At 44.2% G+C, this 17180-nt stretch overlaps 2 protein-coding genes across 7 annotated transcripts in view; one reads left to right on the top strand and one right to left on the bottom strand.

The window, feature by feature from the left end:
• Positions 1 to 5492, bottom strand: part of EIF4ENIF1 (eukaryotic translation initiation factor 4E nuclear import factor 1) — a 44832-nt gene extending 39340 nt beyond the window's left edge. For 4 of the 6 annotated variants that reach the window (XM_080821778.1, XM_080821780.1, XM_080821782.1 and 1 more), the window contains exons 1-2: positions 5190 to 5387; positions 4137 to 4259 (exon numbers count right to left, since the gene is read on the bottom strand). In XM_080821778.1, coding sequence (XP_080677904.1) covers positions 4137 to 4232 — 96 coding nt within the window. In that variant the 5' untranslated portion in view covers positions 4233 to 4259; positions 5190 to 5387. The other 2 variants (XM_080821781.1, XM_080821779.1) reach the window with 2 other exon arrangements.
• Positions 5493 to 15643: 10151 nt separating this feature from the next.
• Positions 15644 to 17180, top strand: part of SFI1 (SFI1 centrin binding protein) — a gene marked incomplete at its 5' end in the record, with an annotated part of 92227 nt that continues 90690 nt past the window's right edge. Inside the window, 3 exon segments of the mRNA XM_080820882.1 lie at positions 15644 to 15677; positions 15680 to 15700; positions 15703 to 15739. Coding sequence (XP_080677008.1) covers positions 15644 to 15677; positions 15680 to 15700; positions 15703 to 15739 — 92 coding nt within the window.

The following is a 17180-nucleotide window of genomic DNA, read 5'->3' as shown; positions in this document are numbered from 1 at the left end:
AGCTAGAAGTTCCCACCATGAGCAAATAGGAGAGGATACTCATGGGGCAACAGTCCTGAATCCCAACTTTTCAAGATGACTGTTCCAAGAATAAGAACAGGTATGAAAGAATAATCAGAAGACAATGTTGGTGGTGTTGCCAGCTGACCCCCACCTAAGAACTTCCAGTTAGCTAGATTTTCTGAACAGCTGAAACTTTAAGATTGTATAATAATTTCTCATACCATAATTCTGCCTTCCCAAAAGGCATCCTTATTTTTATATTAGCTTAAGAAGTTTGTAGCAAAACATGTCCCTGAAATGCCACCTGTCAGAGGTTACTTCTCAACTCAGTTTTTGGAAAATACCTATGAAGTTACCAAATGAGATCTCTTGTAGAGTTAAACTTGACCATCTGACTACTGACTTCAACCTAAGATTTGAATCCTACGTCCTCCTTTCTCAGAGGCTGGACTCCAGTCTTGCAACTGATTCTCTCCAAGAAGGCTAGAAGGACTCAAATCAGTCCATTTTAGGTGCTTGTCTATTTTTTTTAATGGTTTTTTAAATGGTTTTAAAGCAAAGACACAGGGGTGCCTGGGTGGCTCAGCTCAGGTCATGATCTCAGGGTCCTGGGATCAAGCTCCACGGGCTCCCCGCTCAGTGGGGAGATTGCTTCTCCCTCTTCCTCTGCCCCTCCCCCGACTCATGCTCTTGCTCTCAAATAAATCTTAAAAAAAAAAAAAAGCAAAGACATAAACATGGCTGTACCACTGCGACTAACTGCCCATCAGCTGCAAATTAGGGTGGACTCCTCTGAAGAGCCGTATAGACATTGGTGATTAAAATGGTGCCAATTTATAACTAATCAAGGTAACACATGAAACTAAGCTCAATTAATCCAATGTCTACTTTTTAGCTAGTAGATTTAAGGTAGATGATTAACACTGCTCAGTATCAAGCTGAATGTTATGGGTATTCCCTTTTATTTATTTATTTATTTAAAGATTTTATTTATTTGACACAGAGAGAGAGAGATCACAAGTAGGCAGAGAGGCAGGCGCGGGGGGGGGGGGGGCAGGTTCTCCGCCGAGCAGAGAGCCCAATGTAGGACTCGATCCCATGACCCTGAGATCATGACCTGAGCCAAAGGCAGAGGCTTAACCCTCTGAGCCACTCAGGCACCCCTCCCTGCTTTTATATACTGCCCAACTGGTAAGTGATAATACTTTATAAGTAATCAGTGGCAAGACACAGGAGCAAAGGAGGAACAGCACCAAGTATGTATACTCTAAAGTCAGTCTGTCCACTCAAAGAAAAAGAACATGGATCTGAATAGTGGAACAGTCCAAAGCATTTTTACTCTGTATTTGAAGAAGTAAATGGTATCACTAAAAGCAGGTACTACACAAGAACTGGTAAAACAAGGACCTCTGATGAAGGTAAGCTGGTGGGTCCCAAAGTTTTTCCATTAATAAGCATGATCACCTCATCTTGTTTTCTAAACTGATGGTCCTCAAGCTTGAATCAGTAAAAATTCCCTGAAAGACTTAATACATGTGGATGTCTGGGTCCTACCCCTAAAATCTGATTTAATACCACTGAAATGGGACCTGAGATTTTGTATTTCTAACTGGTTACCAGGCGGTACTAAATGCTAGTTTAGGGACTACTCTTTGAGAGCCACTGTCTAAAAACACTTTCAATCCATGATTTTGCACTGAGGTCCCACTCCATAGCCTCCAAAAGTCCTTCAACATAATTCAATCACTTTATAAATGCCACATTTAAGTATCAACAGAAAGAATTTTTGGTCTTAGCAACTTGGCCTGGCAAAATGGACCTGAGTGGGCTTTTAAATTAAGAGCTCAGACTCTCAGGATAACAGGTGCATACGATAAATCCACTTATAACCATCCCAACTAATCATCACTAAGGCCTAGGGGTAGGCCTGAAAGTATCTAATGTGATTCTAACTTGACTTCCTGAGACATTCATGGAAACATAACAGATACCAATGGAAACCTAGAGAGTAATTATGCATCTGAGTTGCATGACAACATCAAGACCATATACCAAGTTGTTCAAGGAAGACTAAAGCCTTGCTACTCAAAGTATGGTCAGTGGACCAGCAGTACGGGCCCCACCTGCAAGCAGGATAAAAAGCTAGACTTTGAAGCCCACTCATGATCTAACAACCAGAACTCACACTTCACAAAGGTTCATAGATAATCCCCAAACATATCAACATTTAGGAAGCTGGAGTAAAGAATGCCGTAACACACAGGAGACTCTGATGTTACCTGAAAAGCACTAGGCCAAACTCCTGGACTACTCCACTCTCACGGAAAAAAAAACAACCCTAGAATTCCAAACAGACTATTAATGTTATCTCATAAAACAAATGAATGCTAAACTAAGAAAGGTCAAAGTTTAAGAAGCCCTCTCATCTGGTGAATGTGTTTTTTTGATCTTGTAGTAAACATCCTATGTTTACCAGTTTTCACAAAGCACATAACTTCTTAAAAAAAATCACTGAGGACAACTTCCTTCTCTTCTAAACTTTCTAGCCCATGAACTTGAAGCAGCAGAAACATTACTAAATGCCTTTTTTTACGCCAATAGTTTAATCTCAATATAGCGATAAGGAGTAAGATGGCTCAAGTATTATTCCAGTTGTGCAACAGACCATTATTATAGTTCTCAGAACACAGCGTTGTTTCAAGCTTTCTTCAAAGAGAAAGGCTTAGTTTGCCTCAAGTACCGCATTACTAGAGTATAAGAAACATATGTATGAAAGCACCACCCAAACACTGCCTAAACATGATCCTAAAATTGCCATTAACTAAATCTTCTCTAATGGAGTGGACAGTAAACCAACTTCCAACTAAATCTGGTAGAGAAGACCATTAAATCTAAGCTCCACTATCATTAATCTAAAAGATGCTTTTCTTAATCATTTCTTTGAGGCACATTTATCTAAGTATGACAGAATTCTGAGACTAGCTCATAAAAAATGGACAATATTGAGCTTCTTAATCTTTAGACACACGTAAGTTCTAGCCTAAGAAAGACCAGTATTATCTTCCCCCAAAATGACTTAAGCTAAATATGGTTATACAGAAAGATAACATATACATGCCATCCTCTGATCAGCATGAAAGTGACACAAAAGCCTCTCTGTGTGGACTCTACAAGCAGAATACCAGTAAGAACTTTTATTCAAAAAGTGCTAGGAGAACTAAAATCACATAAGCTTATGAAAGCCATTCAAATTAGTTCCCCTTCATTTAATAAGCTTTTTCCATTCAGAATTCACCTGTCAACATTTTAGACAGTGAATTTAAGTTGTGAAACATTATTCAAGCACTCTCAGGTTTGAGAAAAACTACATTTGTGGAGATCAAATCTGAATAAAAAGCCATCTTTTTTTTTTAATGCTAAAAATGAATATTGCTCTGATAGCACTAGACACTTCATCAAGTAGGTCTGAGCAGTGCCACTAGTACACAAACAAGGCCTGACTTCAAATATTAACCAGTCAGTATTCTGGTAAGTCAGGGACAAAAACCACATCAGAACCCCTGATTGGGTCCATACTTAGGAAATAGAGATAAGAGATCAACTAGAATATGACTCTTCCCATCAAAAGTCCCAAGCACATTTTTTGTACTCTGCCCAATACATTTCAAGGAATGAGAAATGAATTCACACCTCAAGGAGTCCTGTCAATCCCTTCAGAAACACCCAGAGGCCCACAAGATACTGAAGCAACGGCTTCAGTAAGTACAGGACCTTGAGTGATTTGCATGCCAGAACTGGAATCCTTATTCTAGAGCATATAAGTCAGTAACATACCAGTTACACACAGTTGTTACAGAACATGTGTGCTAACATATGCTGATCTACAAATTCATATGCTATATGAGCCAGTATTTCCTCTACCCAAAAGCTAATTAGAAGCAAATTCTAGTTTAAACTGCATATTCACACTTGCAGAAAAAATTCAAAGCAATGCTTTATTAAATTTAGTTAATATTTAGTCTATATAGACAGAATGAGACTCCCACTTTAAATAACACTAATGAAATACCTACACAATGTTACTAATCTCCCCACCTATAAAGAAACACTATTTCATTAGTAACAATACTTACTTTTGTATAGCGATGCGGGGATTTGGAGGTTGGTTGCTTCTTCAGGTCAAGGAAAGCATCTCCATTTTCTGTTTCACCCAAACTTCTCCTATCCATGGCTCCTTGGTCTACAATTCTTTGCACCTGGAAGATCAATCAGCAAAACCGTCAGGGGAACAATATATTTTGAGAAGTCTTGACCGTTTAAGACACCGAAACTCTTTAATCTCTTAAAATGACTACCTTTAAAAAACAAAGCCTCACCCAACAAAACCAGAACCCATTTGGAAATAGAATGACTGGTTCTTTATCTCTTCCAGTAACGTGCTCTAAGAACCAAAAAGGTTAAGGAAAGCCTAAGTGGAAGGTACCCAATCAGGGCCCAGCCTTTAAGCAGCTTTAAGACAAAAAGAAACCAAAATTAGTCATTGCCACCCATGAGGACCGTTCAGACAGTAGTGGGGAAGTTTCCCGAGTGGGGGCAGGTAGGAGATTGGCTGGGGTTGGGGATCCGGGAAGTAGGACTGTGGTATAGTGCCTGTCACTTGCCAATGGACGGCGCCAGCTGTCCCTTGTTATCCAGGGGCTGGGGCCCGAGCGCCCCTCACCCGGCCCGCGGCACCTGTGGCCATGTCAGGGGCGCCGGTGGCAAGGAAAGGGCGAACGCCGGCTCCAGCTCGGAAACTCGGCTTTCCCGTGCCGCGACCCCAACCCCCGGCCTCTCGCGCAGGCCCCAGCCCAGCGGCCTCCTTCGGAGGAAGGGCGGGGACTGTACTCACCGAGGGGAGGCGGGCCGGAGGGAGCGGGGAGGCCGAATACCCCGGCCCGGCCGCTCCGAGCTGGAGCCGGCGCAGGCCCGCCGCCGTCCGCCCGGCCCGGCGGCTCGGGCCCCGCCAGCCCGCCCGCCTGCTGCCCGCCGGCCGCCCCGCTGGCCTCGCGCCCCTGCCCGCCCCCCGCGCGCTCCCCGGCGCTCGCGCTCACGCACGCGACCCCAGGAGCAGCGCGCCCGCGCCCCTGCCCTCCCTGCGGCCCTGGGCGCGAGGCGCCCCGGCTCCGCTGCCGCCGGGCCCTTACTCGGTGCCTCCGCCACTCGGCGGCCCTTAGGCTCGGCCGCCGCTCCCCTCCCTGCCGCCGGTGCCGGTCCGAGGGCTGCTCCGCGCGGCCTTCGCTCTCGCCCCCCCCCACCCGTTCGGACTGTCTCTCTTCAGCCGCCGTAACCACGGCCCAGCCCTCAGCCCCTCCTCCCAGACCCCCTCCCCCCTAATAACTCCCTCCACGCACCCGGGCCCCAGCACCGCCTTCCCCACTGCGCGCCCGGAAGTGAGGTGACCGCGGCGGTGCCGGGCGGAAAAAAGACACATTGCGGCGCGCTCCCCGGGCGCCGGCCCCAGCGTGCGCCCGGCGGCGGGGAGGCGGAGGCGGGAAGGAGATGGCGGCGGCGGAGAGGGGGCTGGGGCGGTGGCGGCGGAAGCCTTTCCCGGTGCGCCCAGGCGGTTGTCCGGGGCAGCCCTGGGGAGGACGCAGCGTTCCCACGCGCGCTTCGGGGCGGGGCAGAACGGGGCGGGCGGTTCTTGGAGCCTGCGGTCCGCGCCTGGCAGCTGTCTCTGGAAGGCGGTGGTACCAGCCAAGGCCGGGATCCGGGGTCTTGGTCCGGGTGCGACTTGGGAAGTGCGTTGACTGCTGCTCTTGCACGGTTCGCGACGGCGGGAAACGTGGGGCTTCGGTGGTGGCAGTCTGAGGCCAGCCTGGGGGCTTTTGAGCCTGGCGTTTGTGGGCTCGAATCTCAGGTTTTGTCATTAACGGTGTGATGTTGGGCAAAGCCCTGACTTGAGTTTTCTCTCTTCTCCTTTCTAAAATGGCCCCTCTTTAAGTGTATGTGATTCCGTTGCATTAACAAATTTGCCACGATTGCTTTTGATTGAGCTAAAGGTGACTGACAGAAGTCATTGAAAGTTTTTTTTGTGTTTTTGTTTTTTTTCCCGCTCATAACCGGAATCTTTCCATAGCCTGCACGGGAAGGGGAAGTATGAGTGTATTTGGGTGAAAATGAGACAGCGAATGTGAAGCGCATAGTACACCTTGACGAGACTGGCAAATGAGAGCACAGCAGTTGCAAACATACTTTCCCTACTCTGAGATACGAGAGTAACTGCCGTGCTGGGGAGGAGCCATTTGTAAAGGTAGCCATCTGTAAAGGTTTCACGAAGATCACCTGTGAGCCCGGCGTGCAGGAATATCCCCAGCCCCATTTTCCGTCCCGTGCTTCCTCCGGGGCTGGTGTGAAGTGATACCTGGGTGTAGAGGGAAACGCAATTTTTTTCGCTAAAGGGTAGTGAAGTCTACATTTCTTTGAAGGGGCCTGCTTTCTTTGAGCTTCACTAATAGAATAAGGGGATTGGGCATTGAGTGATCGCTGAGTTCCCTTCCTGTAAGTCTTGGCAACCGAGATAATTAAGAAAACATTTTTCTTTTTGTCTGTAATATTGAATAAAAGAAATTTTTTAAAAATAAAATGTGTTAACTATCTGTGGGCAAGAGGCAGAGGGAAACATTTGCAACCCAGCTCTGCCACATCCTACAGGCTGGGGCAAATTAGGCCTGTTCTTTATCCTTAGACTTGGTTTTCTAGTCTGTAAAATTGGAAAGATGATAATCCAACTCACAGGGGCTGTTATCAAGATTAAAAAGGATAAGGTGGGTAAAAAGCCTTATACAACCTCCGTGAAGCTGCTGGTTTTTTGTTTTTGTTCTTGTAAGGCCTATTCAGAGGCACATGGTAGGTAATCACACCATGCTCATCTTAATATTTTAGAAATCAAGCTGCTTTTGGAATCAGGTTCTTCCTAAGGTTGAGGATAATGGTATAATCCTTTTGCTATCAGGTGTAATGAAGAAGGCCCATTGCTTGAAGCTCTTATATTCTGGTTCTGCCACTTGGTGTGAAATCTGAGCCAGTCATTTCATTTCTCTGGACCTGTTTACTCCTCTGTCAAAAAGGGATAGCAGTACCTACTTTTCAGGCTTGTAGTGGGAGTTAGTCATCTATTGCTATGTGATAAACCACCCCAAAACTCAATGGTTTAACTCAGTATGTATTTTGCCCCTAAACTTGCACTTTAAGCCACTTCTAGCTGGGATACCTGGTTTCTGCTCCATTCACATGGGTAGAAGGCTTGGGCCTAGGATCATTTAATGGCTCGCTTACACACATATTTGGTGCTTGATGGCGGCTGTCAGCTGGGTCTCCTGGAGCTGTTGGCTGGAACGTTTGTACATGCTCTTTCTCTGTGGCCTGAGCTTGTTCTTACAACATGGTGGCAGGATTCTGCAGCAGCCAGTTGCTGAATTGTCCTTTCCAACCTCGCCTTGGAGTCCGTGTTCTTCCACATGCCGTATTCTATTAGAAAGAAGTCACTAAGGGACGCCTGGGTGGCTCAGTCGTTAATCGGCTGCCTTCCACTCAGGTCATGATCCCAGCTCCTCTGATCAAGTCCCACATTGAGCTCCTTGCTTGGCAGGGAGCCTGCTTCTTCCTCTACCTCTGCCTGCTGCTCCCCTGCTTGTGCTCTCTTTTTCTCTGACAAGTAACTAAAATCTTAAAAAAAAAAAAAAAAAAAGAAAGAGGGGTGCCTGGGTAGCTCAGTGGGTTAAAGCCTCTGCCTTCGGCTCAGGTCATGATCCCAGGGTCCTGGGATCGAGCCCCACATCGGGCTCTGCTCCACGGGGAGCCTGCTTCCTCCTCTCTCTCTACCTACTTGTGATCTCTGTCAAATAAATAAAATATTAACAAAAGAAAAGAAAGAAGTCACTAAGGGGAGGGGACTTAGACTACTTTTATATAAAAGTGTCAAAGAATTCGTGGACATATTTTTAAATGACCGCAAGTACACAAAATCTGCTCAAGGCATTGTAGCTACCATGAGAGAGGCCTGGCCTGGAGCTAATTTCCTGGGCCCTCAGGTCTATCCTAGTTGGGATGCACTCTTCCACCAAGCTGTCCTTTAGTGTCTTGTAGAACCTTGGTCTCAACTCACTTATCTCTCAGAGACTCAGTTTGTCCTGTGAAAGGAGATGCAAATTAGCACCTGAGAATAAAGGTAATTTACTAAGGGAGGGTCTCTATGAATGTCTTTCTCCTGTGTCATGCAAAGCTTAGATGCTTGCAAATCCTTGTTTCATTGTAGCTTTTGAGTATTCTCAATAAAAATGACAATTTGTAATTCCAAATGCCCATTTTGGAATTAATGAATTTTCAAATACCAGTATGAGAAAGCCTCTTTGAGAGAATAAGAAATTATTGACTCTTGTTCTTTACTAAATATTTCTAAGATTTTAGTTTAGGTTCAGTTGTTAGTTCAAAGATTGGCATAAGGGGACTCAAAAGTTCAGTCAGTTGAGGAGTCCAAGAGCAGTAGAAAAGCAAATGAAAATATGAGAAACCTAGTAATTCTGAGAGCAGCCTCATCTCAGAAAGTTGGGATTACACCTCAACTAGTCAGTGTCTCCCTAAATGGGCTTTTTTTCCTGTTCAGTTTTTCTTGCTCTAAGGGTAATCCCTGGTTCTAAGAAAAGATTTCAACAGTTTCACAGGTGTGTGGCATCATGTACTCAGCTTAAGGACTGTTAAGAAATTAAGGGACTCTTAGAACCACACAAATTCTTCGAAGAGCCTCTACCCTTTCTGGTGCTTTACATGCTTGATTTCATTTATGGGAAGTACTTAAGACAAAACCAACTGAAATCATTAAGTGCTGCTGCACTAGCTGTTGTTAATCTATACTGTTCTAATCTTTACTGACAGGAATAATTATTTGCATTATAACTCAAATGAAAATGCCTTTCATCCCTTCCCAAATCAAAGTTGATGGTAGTAAAGGTACACGACAGGAATAAAGCATCAGCAAATCACCTAGAAAGCATAAAGTACTTATAAGACTAATTTGACGATAAATATTAGTGCTAATTAGGGCTTTAAAACTCACTAAATTAGTCATCCCTAAAAGATTGGTTCCCGTGTCATGCTAAAGTGGAACTTTTCCTTTTAAACACTTGGTGTTTTGGTTTTTTTTTAAACAAAAATTAGTATATGTAGAAAAGGGAAAATGCAAACTACCTGTGTCACTTTAATCCTGGGACACCCAACAAATTATTTTACCTCATAATTGTAGTATAAAAATCTTTCGGGGTGCCTGAGTGGCTCAGTTGGTTAAGCGTCTGCCTTAGCTCAGGTCATGATCCCAGGGTTCTGGGATCCAGTCCCACATTGTGCTCCTTGCTCATTGGGGAGCCTGCTTCTCCATCTTCCTGCCTTTCCCCCTGCTTGTCTGCACTCGCTCACTCTCTGACAAATAAGTAAATAAAATCTTTAAAAAATTTAAAAAAAATTTAAAAATCTTTCAAGCATTTAAGTACATGACGCTTGCCTTTACTCTCTCTACCAGAAGTCTTGTGTGCTTTCAAATGTTTTATAAAGCACAGGAGAAAAGCATATAAAAATGCCTCACCTAACTTACCTTACCCCTATTTTCTAAAAGGTGTTCAGAGATTTTAAAAAATTTATCGACCATTTACTAACAATTAGGGCTTGTTAACTACATTTTTAAAGGGAGGGTTCAGAGAAGATCCCAGCCTAGGGTAATTCAAATTCGGGGCACGGAACGACAACTTCCTTGCCCCTCAGATTGACAGCTTCTCTGGTCCCTGCGTGCGCGTGCTCCACGCTTGCACCGTCTGGGAACCATGGAGAACCAAGAGCCAGAGAGGCTTACGCGGGAGCCTGGAAATGGGGCTACGGAGGGCCTTCGTCTGCTTGGGCCTCCAGACGGGAACCTCATCCCTAGTCCTTGCAGCGCGAGGCGTAGCTCGGAAATTCGATTCGAAATGACTCCTACTTCTCTTGTCTAAGAGTGGCTGTAGGAAGCTAAGCTGTGAGAGGAGCTAGTGGGCCAAGGAGGTCGAGAGCCCTCCTTGGGGTTGCCCAGTTCATCCGCGGACTTTGGGGCCAACTCAGCTTAGCCAGCGCCCCTCGGCTGCCGGAGGGAGGCGTGTCACCTATCGGACTGAGGCTGCGCGAACTCCAGAGTCCGCGGGGGGGCGTCTCACACGCTCGCGGAATCGCCGTGGAGACGGGGGCGGGGCCGGCGCGAGACCTATGCGCAGAGACGCTGGAAGCGCCGAGGCTGGTGTGGGTCACGCGGGTCAGAGGAGCGCGGGCGGCGCGTGTGTCTACTCCCGCTGGGACTTCGCGAGGCGGGAGACCGGAGTGCTTGGCTTGTCAGGTATGAGGCCCAGTATATTGTTTCCAGCCTGTGAGTGGCTCGGCCTCCTCGGCTTGGAGTCCAGCGGCGAGCGCGCGTCCCTCGAGCTGGACCCCGTGACTCTTTTTTCCGAGCCTCCGCTTCCTTGTCCAGGAGTGCAGGCGAAGCTGCCTACCCACAGACTGTGATCTGGGAGTGGAAGAGGTGTGAAGGGAGTGCGGAGAACTTTCGGAGCCCTCCTTCCTCGCCCGGCGCGGTGCTTGCGTCCTTCTTTTCGGGTGCTGCTTCCCTTTAGCGTCTAGTTGCCGGGGCCACCGGGCACCGCTTACTCCCGCGCGTCTGGTGCTGCAGGCGGGTACCGGTGCCTGCGTCGATGCAAGGCTCGTGCGCGGATCCGAATCAGGAGTGTCTGGATCTCTCCTGCGTGGCCAGCTAGGGGCAAGTGTGCACAAATCTCGGGGACCTCATCTGAACCCAGAGGGCCAACAAGGCAACAACAGCGAAGCCTCCCCAGCAGCGGGAGATAAATGCTTCGTTTTTATCTCATGGGGGGCCGTTCAGGTTTCTTGTCAGCCTGTGCAGATGCATAGTAAATATTTGTTGAACGAATGGTGTTAGGGATCTGCGTACCAGTCCCAGCCCTACCACTTAGCTAATGACCTCAATTAGATACTTCGTCTGTAAGACGAAATGGCTACCCCCTGTTCAGGTGGTTGTTAAAAGGCAGCTTATTAATGAAAAATGCTTAGTACTCTCTATACCTGACACAGAGTAGTACTCTCTCCATAAGTGGTTTTTTGTTTTTTTGTTTTTTGTTTTATTAATCTATCCGTTTTAGATTTTATGGTACCCGCCTAAATACCATGAAAGTATGAGGCTTGGAGTTGTCAGAGAAGGATTCCTGGAAGAAGTAGTTGAAACTGTTTGGGGGCTTAAAGATATAAATTTAGGTCTTCCTTGCTTTTCTTTACTAGGATCGTTGATTTCTCAGTCATTGTTAGCAGCTGCAAAATGCTGTAGAAACTTCTTTAATTTTTCAAGTTACCATACATGACTTTAAAAGCCAGTATTAAAAGCTTATAATAGAAAATAACCCCGTGCCCCAGTTATAATTTACATTATGCCAGCTGTTTCTCCTGATCTTTATAAGTTGGAAGTAAATATCCTTATGGGTGATATTTCCTGATTTTTTAGTTTTACACATAAAGTGTCCACTGTTATTCGTGGAAGATAAATACTTAGCTCACAGTTTTCCTTCCATCCTCTCACCAGTGTGGTTATGTATTAATTTATTTTTAAATTAGTGGTCAGTGTTTTATAACGTTTCACAGCTCTACCAAGCAGAGTATAGCAACTGTTCTTTCTTGTACATCCTATTATTCTATTATTTTCTCATTTGCCTAGTATTCAGGCCCAGATTAAATTTTCTTCCTGAATGTAACAGCTTTTCTCATATGCCTGTCTAATTTTTTTTTTTTTTTGCAAAATTACTCTCAAAACTGTCCATTTCATCTTTTTCTTGGAGATTCTTCTCTGCTCTAAAATGATCTGGTAGCTCTATGCCTGCTGTCCTCAGTTCTAATCCTAAAACTTCTTTTCTCATCTATCATGGGATTTGCTTCTTTTTGCTATTCCCTTATGTTGAATTCGCTTTTGCCTGGGTTCCTTTTTTCCTCCTCAATTTGCTTCCTTGGTTTTTGGGATACATTTTCCTTTAATAACTACTGCTTCTACTTTTTCATCTTTTCCTTTTCTTCTTTTAACAGTTTTATTGCAAAATAATTAACATAGAATACAATTCACCAATTGAAAGTGTTCATTGGTTTTTAATCAGTTCTGCAACCATCACCATAATCAATTTTAGAACATTTTCATCACCCTGAAAAGAAACCCTTAATGTTAGGAGTCACTCCCCATTTCCCTTCAATCCTTCCAGGCCCTAGGCAGCCAGAAATTTACTTTATGACTCTGTAGATTTATCTGTTCTGGACATTTCATATAAGTGGAATCATATGCTATATGGTCTTTGTGATTGACTTCTTTCCCTTAGCATGTGCCAGTATGCATCCATGTTTTAACATGTAATAGTACTGCATTTCTTTTTATGGTTGTGTGATATTTCATTGTATGGATTGTATGGGTATGCCATATTTTGTTCATCCATGAGTTGGTGAACGTTTGGGCTTTCACTTTTTTTGGCTATTATTAATAGCCAAATTAATATTATTGTTAATAATGTTGTTAACATTCATATACAAGTTTTTTTTAAAGATTATATTTATTTGACAGAGAGACAGAGTGAGAGACAGAACACAAGTAGGGGGAGTGGGAGAGAGAGGAGCAGGCTTCTGGCCAAGCAGGGAGTCTGATGCGGGGCTTGATCCCAGGACCCTGAGATCATGACCTGAACTGCAGGCAGATGCTTAATGACTGAGCCACCCAGGTGCTCCCATATACAAATTTTTGTATAGACATTTGTTTTAAGTTCTCTTGGCTCAGCTGTGGGTATCCAACTCTTGATCTCAGCTCAGGTCTTGATCTCAGGGTTGTGAGATTGAGCCCTGTCTTGGGCAACAAGCTCAGCATGGAGTCTGCTGGAAATTCTCTCTCTCCCTCTCCCCATCCCCTGAGCTGAGATCAAGAGTCTGACACCCAACCAACTGAGCCACCCATGCACCCCCCCCCCAAAATAGTAATTCTTTAATAACTCATTAAAATATTTTTTAGATTAGAAAAAATTTAAAGTTTAAGTTTCCCTGATTGTTTAGCATTTTTTGTTTGAGAGTTGGTTTGTAGTTAAAACGAAGATCCAAGGTCCATACATAGCCTTTGATTGATCTACATCTTAAGTGTCTTTTAATGTGTAAGTTTCCCCCTCTTTCTTTTGCAGTTTATTTGTTGAGGGAACTGGGTATTAGTCCTGTGACATTTCCTACATCATCGATTTTGCTGATTGCAGAGCCATTTTTATTTGTTCCCTGTATTTTTTGTAAGTTGATACTTAGTTGTGGATGAGGTCTGATGATATTTAGATTCAACTTCTTGGTAGGAGTACATTACAGGTCGTGGATTTCCTCAGATTTCTTTGTTTGCTTTGGTCTCTTTCTTGCTGGAGGTCACATCCAAATATCTTGTGAGTCTTGATTATCCATTCATACTTAAGTGTCAGCAACTGAGAAATTAGTTAGAAGCTCCCAGTGTCAGAGCAGGACTTGTAGATTTGTGAGCTTCTCTTTAGGGACAAGCCTGCTTTTTCATTGAGGGAGGTGGGGCACAGATGTGAGAATCTTGAGGCTTTTAGTTCTTGGCTTCTTCTGCAAAGATATTGCCAGTCTCCTGATGGAGAGACCAGTCAAGCTGCCAGAATTCTGGAAGCAGGGTGTGGAGAAGGAGCTGGATACCCTGCCTGGCGGGGTTGGGAAGGAGACCAGGGGCCCCAAATGCTTACTGTATAGACTTCCATTCAGTCCCCTCATCTGTGGCCTGTGGCTACAATTCTAGGAGCCATTCCTCGTTCCTTCTAGTTCTGAGTTCTTCTGCGATTCTGTGGGCCTGCTTCTCATTCGTATCCCACCCTAGGTATTCTAGAGAATCATTATAAAAAGACATACATCCAAGACAGTGACCCATTTATTACAGCAGTATTTAATCAAAAATTCCAGCTTGAATTATCCTTTAATTTATTTACCAAAATAGTCACTAATGGCGACCTTTGTTACTTAGAGTGTGATACCAGAAAGAGGAGGAGGACAAATGTTTGATCTCAATAAGGATTATTCATTTTGTATGGATTAACTCTCTTTTCTGACTAATTCCTTCTCTGATTGTCATTGAAATATGTGACTTTAGTTATGAAGGGTGATTTCATTCTTTTAGAATAAATGTCTTACTATTAAATGCCTCACAGTTAAATGCCTCATAATTACACATAGGACAAGTCCACCCTATTAGCCTTCTTCTACCATGTACTTACTCCTTTTTCTTTCTACTTGAATTTGTTTCCAAAGACTGCTCTGACAAAGTAGTATACACTTGGTGGCTTATAAACAACAGAAATGTATTGTCTTATAGTTCTGGAAACTAGAAATCTGACATCAAGATGTCAACAGGGCCATCCTCTTTCTGGAGGCTCTGGAGGAGGATCTGTTCTGTGCGTTTCTCTTAGCTTCTGGTGTTGCCAGCAATCCTTGGTGTTCCTCGGCTTGTGTACACATCATTCTAGTCTCTGCTTTCATTATCACATGCTGTTTTACCTGTATGTCTGTCTTCACATGGCATTCTCCTTTCTGTGTGTATCTGTCCCTGTGTCTCATCTCTTCTTTTTTTTTTTTTTAAGATTTTATTTATTTGAGAGAGAGGGAGAGAGAGAGAGCCCACAGAGGAAGAATGAGAGGTAGAAGCAGACTCCCTGCTGAGCAGGGATCCTGATGTGGGGCTTGATCCCAGGACACCCACAGCAAGACTTCATTGCCCATCCACATTGCGCAGTCCCTCTTCAACAGAATCTTTATGAACTTGTGCTTCCTAGGCTTCATGGCATTCACCTACTGCATGACCCAAGCAGAAGGCAGCCACTTAACCGACTGAGCCACCGAGGCGGCCCTCATCTCCTCTTTTTATAAAGATGCCAATCATATTGGATTAAGGGCCCACTACTCCAGTGTGACTTCATCTTAATTACATCTTCAAAGAATCTCCAAGTCAGGTCAATTCATAGGTACTCGGGGGTTGGGGGACACGATTCAACCCACGACATTGCTATCCAACCCACAACATTGCTATTCTTTGCACTAAGAAATAAATAAAAACTATGTTGCTTATTTGGTTCATAATGAAAATTACTGGCAGAAATTATCACCAAATGCAAATGGAAACTGTACACAGTAATTTACTGTTGACCAAAACTGCCCAGAGATTCTTAGAGGTAACATTGACAACCAAAAAAATTAATCTAGGTAAAAAAATAGGAAATCTAGGCTTCTCCTAATGTTCTTACAAAAGGAGGTCTTAGAGCATCACTGGGACAAGAAAAATGAGCCAGTTACAGCCTGTTGAGTGTCATCCTCTCTCCTCCCAGTTTCCTTTCTTATAAAATAACTTTTAAAAAATGCATTAAAAAATTTCAGAGACTTGCCATGTTCATCTAGTGTTAAATTAAGAGGAGATTAGGAGCTAGCATGTAGCTGTTCGGAAATATGGCTCAGATAATTTACTCCCCTTTTCCCTCTTTCTCTTATAGTTAGAAGGGGAAGATAAAAGACTTTTTGATTCATGAAGAACCTGCTCACTAAGAAGTGTGTATCAAGCGGCTGCTGAATTTCCATCAAAAAAAAGTAAGCAGAGAATGCAGAGGAAGATAGACTCCAGGTGAGTGATAGGACTTGATAAAAAAAGGTAACTGAAATTGTGGCCCATATAAAAACCTGTAAACATTTTGTGTGTAAAAATGATAATAAAAAAGTAGTTTCTGGGGAACCTGGGTGGCTCAGTGGGTTAAAGCCTGCTTTCGGCTCAGGTCATGATCCCAGGGTCCTGGGATCAAGTCCCGCATCAGGCTCTCTGCTCAGCAGGGAGTCTGCTTCCCCCTCTCTCTGCCTGCCTCTCTGCCTACTTGTGATCTCTGTCTGTCAAATAAATAAATAAAATCTTTAAAAAAAAAAAAAGTAGTTTCTGCCTCGATCATGAGTTGTGAGAAAGGAACTTTGGGTAAGGATTTTTTTGTTGATATTTTGGGTTTCTCATCTAGAGTATAATGTATATTTCATACCTAATGTTACAGTTCAAAACGATTTTGTTCCATTTTGAGAGTGTGGGAATATCCATCATTAAAATTATGATTTTGAGCAAGAATGGGGGTGATTTTGCTGAGATTGGAAGTTCCTTTTTTTCCCCCACCCACAAATGCTTTATTGAATTCAGTTGTATGCTTTATTGAATTCAGTGTATATAAAATGCTGTGAAAGGAGTGACAGCCTCAGACCATGGGCAGCTGCTAATAGCTTCCATAATATTATATGTTCTCTGAAATTGCTTAGAAAATTATAAGTGAGCCCCAGTGGCAAAAATAATGATGAATGTCGGGCTCCCTTCTTAGTGGGGAGTCTTCTTCTCACTCTGCACCTAACCCCTGCTCATGCTCGCTCACTCTCTGTCATCAATAAATAAAATATTTATTTTTTTATTTTTTAAAAGATTTTATTTATTTGTCAGAGAGAGAGTACATAAACAGGGGGAGCATCAGGCAGAGGGAGAAGCAGGTTCCCCACTGAGCAGGGAGCTGGATATGGGACTCGATCCCAGAACCCTGGGGTCATGGATGACCTGAGCCTAAGGCAGACGCCTAACTGACTGAGCCACTCAGGCATCCCTACATAAAATCTTTAAAAAAGAAATAATGATGAACATAATGATCAGAAGGGGGCCCAAGACCATGGCCCAGATGTTCAGGCACTTGGCGGTGGAGGCAGAGGCCTGGGTCCTGGTCACATCACCCACCGTCTTCTGGTCATTAGACTTCATGGAGTAGGTGCATGCCATGAAGCCCAGGAAGCACAAGTTCATGAAGATTCTGTTGAAGAGGGACTGGGTAGTGTGGTTGGGCAATGACATCTTGCTGTGGGGGTTGATCATGGTGGTTGCCGTGGGAGCTGATCTCTAGGACTCCTGGAGTACAGCCACCTTATGTTCCTCCTTGAGCATCTCATAGGTTGTGGGGATGCCAGTGTGGCGCCAGGAAAGAAGCACTGGGAATTGCAGTTTGTGGTGCAAGGTGGAGCAGCTGTGGGCCCTCCATTTCCACAGTAGTTTT

Source organism: Martes martes (genome assembly GCF_963455335.1).
Source record: "Martes martes genome assembly, chromosome: 13".
Taxonomy (NCBI): Eukaryota; Metazoa; Chordata; class Mammalia; order Carnivora; family Mustelidae; genus Martes; species Martes martes.
Note: the sequence above shows the minus strand (reverse complement) of the source record. Positions and strands in the feature narration are given on the sequence as shown.